We start from the raw sequence: 8,613 nt of genomic DNA, 5'->3' as shown, positions 1-8,613 counted from the left end.
ACTCCCAATAACCATGAGGCATCTCTACACTACATCTGATCCTAAACTAGGTGTGTGTGTGTGTGTGTGTGTGTGTGTGTGTCTGCATACATTGAGTGAACTGAAGACACGTTATGACAGATACTAATGAAGGCGTGTCATCTGTGGGCGGCGGCTCAGAATGAGGGTTGCGTGCTGCAGAGGAGGGAAAGCCGAGCCGGAGCCGTGTTTCCTCTGAACCTGGACGAGTTGATAGAAGCCGACAGATTCTCTGATCAGTTGCAGCCAAAATAAGCTCCAGGCTGAAGGCGGGGGCTTCGCTTGGAAGTGATTGGATCCATTCAGCCTGGAAGAAATGTCCGAAAATGAAACCTTCCAGAGAAATTTAGTAGATGAGTCTAAGTAAAATAGATCAGAATCACTACTAACCGTAAAACCAATCAGAGGAACTGGATTCAGTTCCATGAATACAACCAGAAGGACTCATGCCAATATCAGCCCTAGAGGAGCCTCCAAGGGTCACAACATGGGTCCACCTGATGATCTCAATGAGGTCGTTCCTACATGTCTGCAGTGTGACATCATCCAGACACACCCCGGGTCAGCAGGCGGGGGTCCATCTGACCCGAGCCCCAGCTCCAGGCTATTTATACGCCGTTAGCTTTAAGCCAAACAGACGGCTGATCAATCACAAGAGTGTCCGATTGAAGAAATGATCCATCATTGCTGTAGATTCATGGTTCCTTTTCCATAGGGAAAAGATGATGCTGCAGAACTTGAACTTGAATCTGATCTCAGCACCAATCAGCACCTCTGTGGCCGCTGATGTCATAAAATAAACCACCACTGCTGGGGAGTTTCCTCAGGAGACATAAAAAAAACCCCCAAGAATTCAGAAGAACCATTTGAGGGTTTGGGTCGGATGATATGTTTGAACGTTGGGAGAAGAAGCAGCCATCGTCTCCAGGACGCTGACATTTCAAATGTTTGGAACCTTTAAAGGTGAATTGAAGAACACGAGTAAAGAGACTCTTGTCAGGGGTGGGGGGGGGTGGTTGATGTTTGCAGTCTGGCTGGAGGTGGACCATAAAACCTGCAGCCGCTGTACAAACATGAGAAGATGTTCTAATTTTAGGAACGCCGGGGCTCCAGGTCGATCTGGATACTCATGTCTTGTTGGAATTTGCCGCCTGAGGTTCAGTTGCTGCTGTTAGTAATGAGACAGCAAGTGTTTCCTCCTTACCCCCCACCCTCCCGCCACCCCGTCCCCCCCGATCGCTTGACGCCTGGCAGGGGCGTGTTGAGGTCTCAGTTCCCGCAGATAGAGCAGGTGGAGGAACAGTGTCCCGATTGGGCGCTGGAGCGTTACCGACCTCGACCAGGACGGCGGCGGACGGACAGTCGGACGCCATGGACGCGTCGCTGGAAGACAACTGCAGCAGCTCGTCGCCCAACTTTGAGTTCCGTGCTGCTCATCGGGCGTTCAGGGAGCGCTGGAAGGAGACGGACGACACCATGTGTCGCCACAGCATGTCCTTCCACCTGCACCACACGCTGAGGAGCGAGTTCTTCGCCAGTTACCTCTACCTGGTGGAGAAGATTCCTCTGGGTAAGAAGGCCGGCCGCTCACCACCTGACTACAATACAGCCTCACAACCCCCTACAGCCTCACAACCACCTGACTACAGCATACAACCACCTGACTACAGCCTCACAACAACCTCAGATCTATATGACTATGAACTGACAACAACCTCACTACAACCTTACTACAGCCTAACAACAACCTAACAACACCATCACAACAACCTTATTACAGCTTCACATTAACCTGACTACAACGTGAGTACAGCCTCACATCATCTTGACTTAAGCCTAACAACAACCTGATTACAATATGAGGACAGCGTCAAAACAACCTCACTACAGTATCAGAAAAGCCTTACTACAGGATCACAACAACCTGACTACAGCTACAACAACCTGACTTCAATTTGACAACAGCGTCACAACAACCAACTACAACCTCACAACCTAACTACAGCACCACCACAACCTGACTACAGATACAAAATTAAACAGTGAGAAAAACTTCTTTGTCTCTAATGGACTAACCCTAATGGACTAACCCAAACCCCAATAGACTAACCCGGACCCTAATGGACTCTCCCAAACCATAATGGACCAACCCAAACCCTAATGGACTACACCTAGTGGACTAACCCTAATAGACTACCCCTAGTAAACTAACCCAAACCCTAATGGACTAACAGAAACTCTAAAGGACTATTCCAAACCCTAACAGACTACCCCTAATGGACCAATCCAAACCCTAATGTACTAACCCTAATCCTCATGGACTAACCATAATCCCAATGGACTAACCGTAATCCTCATGAACTAAACTCAGCTGGTAATGAGCTTCTCGGAGCTGATGGATGAACATGGACGCCAGGCGCTCCTCTATTCCTGTGGTCACATGACCTGTCAGCGCCAGCTGGACATGCCTGCCCCCTCCTCACGTTTCATGCCACCAGAGACCCTCCACATGCCCACTGTGGCCACGCCCCCACGCCGGCGGCCTATCATGTCACTCCTCAAAAATGTTGGGTTCACGTCCCAGATTTATTTTCAGCCAGAGGAGAAGTTAGAGGGAGGTGTGAAGATTCTGTCACAATACAACAACACAAGAATACAACAAAACAACATAACACAACAATACAACACAACAATGCAATACAACACTACAACAACACACCATAACAACACAGCAACGCAACACAGCACAATATACGCAACACAACAACACAATACAACATGACACCACAACAATACAACAGTACATCAATACAACACAACAAAATACACAACAAAATACAATGCAACAACATGGGAGCACAACAATACAACAACACAATACAACACAGAACATAGCACACATCAGTTGTACTTTGTCGTTACTAACGGGTCAGGTTCGGTTGACTCAGGTTTTGTTGAGTCAGGTTCAGTAGAGATAGGTTCAGTAGAGACAGGTTCTGTAGGGTCAGGTTTTGTTAAGTCAGGTTCTGTTGAGTTAGGTTCTGTTAAGTCAGGTTCTGTTCATCAGATGCAGCGTCACATCACCGTTGGGCATGACACCAAAATGCTAAAGCTGTGACTGACAGGACATGGACTCTCTGTGGCTCCTCCCTGCCGACAGGGTACTGACAGCACCCCCGTGTATGTGTGTGTGTGTATGTGTGTGTGTGTGTGTGTGTGTGTGTGTGTGTGTGTGTGTGTGTCCTGACAGTGAAGCTGTTCCCACTCACCTGTGAGTACATCAGTGGCGAGAAGCAGTTCTACTACCGAGCCCAGCAGTTCTACGAGGACGTGTCCGCCTCCGAGGAGGGCATGATGGGAGATTTCATAGAGATATCCAACACAGATCTGGAGGGCTCCCGCCAGTTCCTAAAGAGGTTTGTGGTGAGTCACCAGAAATCAGATCATTGAATATTGATTATTGACTATTGACGATTGGTTATTATCGGTTATTGATTATTGAATATCAGTTATTGATTAAGAAGAAAGAAATGTTTTGCTTTTTCATTCTCCTCTACCTCCAGAGGGTCTAAAGCTCGTATCCTGAACCAGAACCAGATCTGCCAACAAGATTTAAATATAGATACATGAGAGCAGATGTAGGCGGGGCTTCACTTGGTTAACCAATCGGGTGCTCACTAATGTCATCAGCTGTATAGACCTGTAACGTTAAGCATACTCCGTCTACCTGGCGGTTCTGCTCAGACCCGGCTGGTGACGTCACCGGGTTCGGTTCCGTTCATCTGGAAACGATCTGCTGATCCAGGTTCAGTGAGGGTGTGTCAGCGCAGCGACGGGATTGGCTCTCTCCCTTCCTTGTGGGAGGAGTTTCGTATGACAATCACCTGAAACAATAGTAATGTTAGCATTGGCGCTAACATAAAAATAACAGAACCCAAAAGTTCTGGTTCTGATTACGTAGTGGACGAATATGAACGTGTTCAACACGGCGATACCCACCAGGAGGCCACGCCCCTCCACGTTCTTCTTCTTCCTGTCGGCATTTTACTGCCAACTTCTGGTGGGAGGACCCCACTTCGACCAGACGCAAGTTGATGTGAGTCATGCCTGATGTGGTAACCGTGACGATGAGGATGATGGGAGGAGCCAATCTGTTCACTTTTATCCTTCAGATGCTCCTCAGCATCAGAGGTCAGAGGTCAGTGATCCTGACTTTGTTCCTCCTGATGGAACTGTGATGATGATGCTCTCCCTCACGGGCGTGTCCCCGCCTCCTCCTCACAAAGCTCCACCCACCTGGTGTTTCATGTCTCCATTAAAATCCAGATTTAGAGTCGACCCAGATTGAAGTGAGCTACACGCACACGGAGCAACATGGCCGTAATTCACTGGAACCAGGAAGTGAGAAGCCCGGAGCTCCTCAGGGGCCCCATCCTTCACACAATCACGCACTGGGGCCCCTGGCGCTGGAGGGAGGGGTGGTGGGGGGTTGGACTGAGGTCAGAATACCAAATGAAAAGGAAGAAGCCCCAGCAGGATTGAAGTCAGGTGACTTTTGTTCCTCTGTGCGGTTGCCGTGGGCAACCGAGGTCGACTTGTCGGACGCCTGACATCTGGAAACAAGGGAAATAAAGGAAAGGCTTCCAGACGCGGTAAAAAACACGCCGCCGGACCCCGGCGTGTGGGTTCGTGTGAAACCCAACCCCTCCTCTGGCGGTTGATGAACGTCCAAATAAGGGCATGCTAGTTTCTGCTTCCTCCCACAGGGGCCCGGGAAGGCGGGGACGCACTGCGCCCTGGACTGCGGCTCCGGGATCGGCCGCGTGACCAAAGGCGTGCTCCTCCCAGTGTTTGAGAAGATGGAGATGGCGGACATGATGGAGCACTTCCTGTTGCACGCACACGAAGAATACCTGGGCGAGGACGCCGACCGCATCGAGACCTACTACTGCTACAACCTGCAGGAGTTCACGCCCCCCAGGAACAAGTACGACGTCATCTGGATGCAGTGGGTGGCGTGTAAGTAGGAGGAGACACGTCAGAGGGTCTGTTACCAACGGCAACGACCAGGCCTAGACCAGTGTCACGACTGGTTCTGGACCTGTAGATACCTGTCTTGTCGTCCAACAGGCTCCGCCTTAAAGATAGGGGGAGGAGTTTGAACAAATATAATTGGATGGATGGATGGATGGATGGATGGACGGACGGACGGATGGATGGATGAACAGACTGATGAACAGATGATGGATGAACAAATGGATGATGGATGGATGGATGGATGATGGATGAAAAGATGATGAACAGATGAACAGATGATGGATGGATGGATGAATGGATGGATGGACGGACGTATAAACGGATGATGGATGGATGAACGGATGATAGGTGGCTGTACCTCTTAGTCGTGGTTGGTTGATTTCTCCCCCTCCTCCTCCTCCTCCAGGTCACCTGACAGACAAGGACCTAATGAACTTCCTGGTTCACTGTAAGAACAGTCTCCGCCCCAACGGCGTCATCATCATGAAGGACAACATGGCGCGTCAGGGCTGCAAGCTGGACCCCATCGACAGCAGCATCAGCCGCCACCTGGACATCATGAGGAGCATCATCGCCAAGGCGGGCCTGGAGGTGCTGGACACCCAGCGGCAGGATGGCTTTCCTGACGTCATCATGCCCGTGTGGATGATCGCCATGAAGTAGGCGGGACCAGAGCAGCGGGACGCTCTGGTGATGTCACCAGGAGAGGGGTGGTCTCCGATGGCGGTCTTCATGGAGACAGGAGGGCGTCTTTCTCTCAGCAAGGAAGTCAAAGTTGGAGATGGTGGCTAACAGCCGAGCATCTCTGGGTTTGAACTTCGATGACATCACAGAGACTTTCTCTGTTCCCGTGGCAACTGAACCAAATCGTCTTCAGGAACAATTGAAGGCTAACGTCACGCTACATGGAACACGTGATACGGGTCCTGAATCAGCAGCATTTATTTGGCCACCAGAAAGCTAACCAAGCAAACGGTACCACTGTGTGTCAGGAATGCTAGCCGCTACCAGGACGAAGAAAATGTGAAATAAAAAGACATTCGGACGAGAAAGAAAAAATAAAAGTAAATGTGGTGTAAATGTAGACACAACAAAATACACAACAAAATACAATGCCACAACATGAGAGCACAACAATACTACAACACAATACAACACAGAACATAGCACACATCAGTTGTATTTTGTCATTACTAACAGGTCAGGTTCTGTTGAGTCAGGTTCTGTTGAGTCAGGTTCTGTTGAGTCAGGTTCGGTTGAGTCAGGTTCGGTTGAGTCAGGTTCAGTAGGGACAGGTTCTGTAGGGTCATGTTTTGTTAAGTCAGGTTCTGTTGAGTCAGGCTCAGTTGGGTCAGGTTCTGTTGAGTTGGGTTCTGTTAAGTCAGGTTCTGTTCATCAGTGTCACATCACCGTTGGACTGCCCAACGGTAGACAGAGTGTCACGCTGTCATGATGTCACTGCTTCTCAGTTAGCTTTCTGACTGCTATCGTTGTGAGGCGCTAGCTGGATTTCCACACAGAACCTACAGCATCTGAAACAGCGCTAACAATGCTAACAAGAGTTGTTGTCATGGCCAACGTGAAAACAGTTCATGTACTGTTGGTTTCATCTTCAAGTTTCACACACGTTGTTTTAGGCGCTAGATAGCGTGTTGCTAAGGAAGAACACATAATGTATTGAGGCTAATGTTAGTAAAAATGCGAAGTTACTGTCTAACAGACAAAATTGTCCAAACTGGTTCTAACTGTCCATAAACAACAAGCTAGCATTAGCAGCAGTGCTGAATGTTAGCCAACACTGCTACTGCTAAAAATCAGACACGCCCACTTTTCAACTGTTAGATGTTTGTCCAGGTGTGTCCTCAGGTGAGACGTGCTAACGTTAGCTGTGTTGCTAGGCGTGTCCTCAGGTGAGATGTGCCAACGTTACCTACAGTGTTACCAGGTGCATCCTCAGGTGAGACGTGCTAATGTTAGATACAGTGTTGCTAGGCGTGTCCTCAGGTGAGACTTGCTAACATTAGCTATTACGAGGTGTGTCCTCAGGTGAGATGTGCTAACGTTAACTATTACCAGGTGTGTCCTCAGGTGAGACGTGCTAACGTTAACTATTACCAGGTGTGTCCTCAGGTGAGACGTGCTAACGTTAACTATTACCAGGTGTGTCCTCAGGTGAGATGTGCTAACGTTAACTATTACCAGGTGTGTCCTCAGGTGAGACGTGCTAACGTTAACTATTACCAGGTGTGTCCTCAGGTGTGATGTGCTAACATTAACTATTACCAGGTGTGTCCTCAGGTGACACGTGCTAACGTTAGCTACAGTGTTTGGGACGAGTCTTCCTCAGGTGTTTTAAACTATTCTTTTCCTCTTTAACCAGGTATTTTAATGAGTCTCTTCTTTAATCAGGTTATAAATGTTCCTGATGTGATGTTTTGTACTCGGTACCGCTACAGATCATCAACACGTGTCACCGGTTCCGTCTTTTCTCCGATCAGCTGTTTCTCAGAAATGAACATGTGGAACTAGTTTGATCGTTTTTGTTGCTCTTTTTAAATGTTTTCACGGTCCAAACAAAGGCTAATCGGATTAGCATTTGCTAATCACAGCACCGCCGTTGCATTTAAAATGGAACGCAAATGCTAACTAGTCGTTCTGCAGCCCCCCGTTAGATGACAGCTGGTCTCTGGCGACGCCGCTAAGCGCTATTACCGTTATTATTTTTCATGCTAACAGCAGGAGCAGCACAATGCTGCCCCGCTAATGACTTTCAGCTGCTGCCTGAGGTGGACGGCGGACCTGATTACTTCCTGGTTCTGACAGACAGTGCCTGCTTTCATACGCACCCTGGCTTGGTTTCAAGCTTGTCAGATGATGTCTGCTTAAAACACATCCAGGAGTCACCTCAAATATTCGCCGTTTGCGTGCGTAAGCGCTCGACAGGAGCGGCGCGGAGCTGTTCCTCCTTATGAAAGGATAGTTTGTCAATGAGGCGGCGGGCACTGACAAAGTGCGAGATCATCAAAGTGCTGAAGGCGCGATGGCGTGAGATGATCTCCGCGGCGTGCTTCTCCCCTCAGAATGACTCTTTTGAGAATATAGCAAACACATTTTCCACATCCCGTTTGAATTAAACATCAAAATGCCCCCGAGTTAAACTCCTAGGTATTTTTCTCCCCACCAGTAAATAGCAGCCAAATGTGCTGTCACCTTTTCACGAGTGGTTAGCGTCACCGACAGTCAGAGCCATCATTTCCAATCCGACTCAACGTCGTCCGAGCCGCTCGACGGCGGTTTGAATACATTAGCCGCGCTAACACTAATTTGTCACGTCAGCAGCGCCGCGTTGGGCAGGATCCAGACGTGAGGACGACCTCAGAGAGACGCCCGCCCCCACCGAACACGCCATCAGCGGCCACCGAGACACCGCCAAACCCCGCCCCCTTCAACCAGCATCAATCGATGACCTGGTGTTGAGTCACACGTGAGCACGTGTGGTTTCCTTACCATCGTTATGAACGGGAAAGAAGCGGGGAACGGTCCATGTGAGACGAAACG

At 49.2% G+C, this 8,613-nt stretch overlaps 1 protein-coding gene across 1 annotated transcript; it reads left to right on the top strand.

The window, feature by feature from the left end:
• The first annotated feature begins 1,307 nt into the window (after positions 1-1,307).
• On the top strand, positions 1,308-7,584 carry ntmt2 (N-terminal Xaa-Pro-Lys N-methyltransferase). Its single transcript, XM_068319809.1, has 4 exons — positions 1,308-1,588; positions 3,269-3,441; positions 4,785-5,037; positions 5,462-7,584. Exons 1-4 carry the CDS (start codon positions 1,390-1,392, stop codon positions 5,716-5,718), a joined length of 882 nt encoding a protein of 293 aa, XP_068175910.1. The 5' UTR covers positions 1,308-1,389; the 3' UTR covers positions 5,719-7,584.
• The last annotated feature ends 1,029 nt before the right edge of the window (positions 7,585-8,613 follow it).

The sequence above is a fragment of the Antennarius striatus genome, chromosome 7 (assembly GCF_040054535.1).
Source record: "Antennarius striatus isolate MH-2024 chromosome 7, ASM4005453v1, whole genome shotgun sequence".
Classification (NCBI taxonomy): domain Eukaryota; kingdom Metazoa; phylum Chordata; class Actinopteri; order Lophiiformes; family Antennariidae; genus Antennarius; species Antennarius striatus.
This window is presented reverse-complemented; position numbering and strand designations above follow the sequence as displayed.

Bases quoted from the DNA above. Each gene is read 5' to 3' on its own strand.
- ntmt2 (XM_068319809.1), top strand. From the start codon at position 1,390: ATGGACGCGTCGCTGGAAGACAACTGCAGCAGCTCGTCGCCCAACTTT. The intron at 3,442-4,784 runs GTGAGTCACCAG...TTCCTCCCACAG, and splicing joins AGTTCCTAAAGAGGTTTGTG to GGGCCCGGGAAGGCGGGGAC. The intron at 5,038-5,461 runs GTAAGTAGGAGG...CTCCTCCTCCAG, and splicing joins CTGGATGCAGTGGGTGGCGT to GTCACCTGACAGACAAGGAC.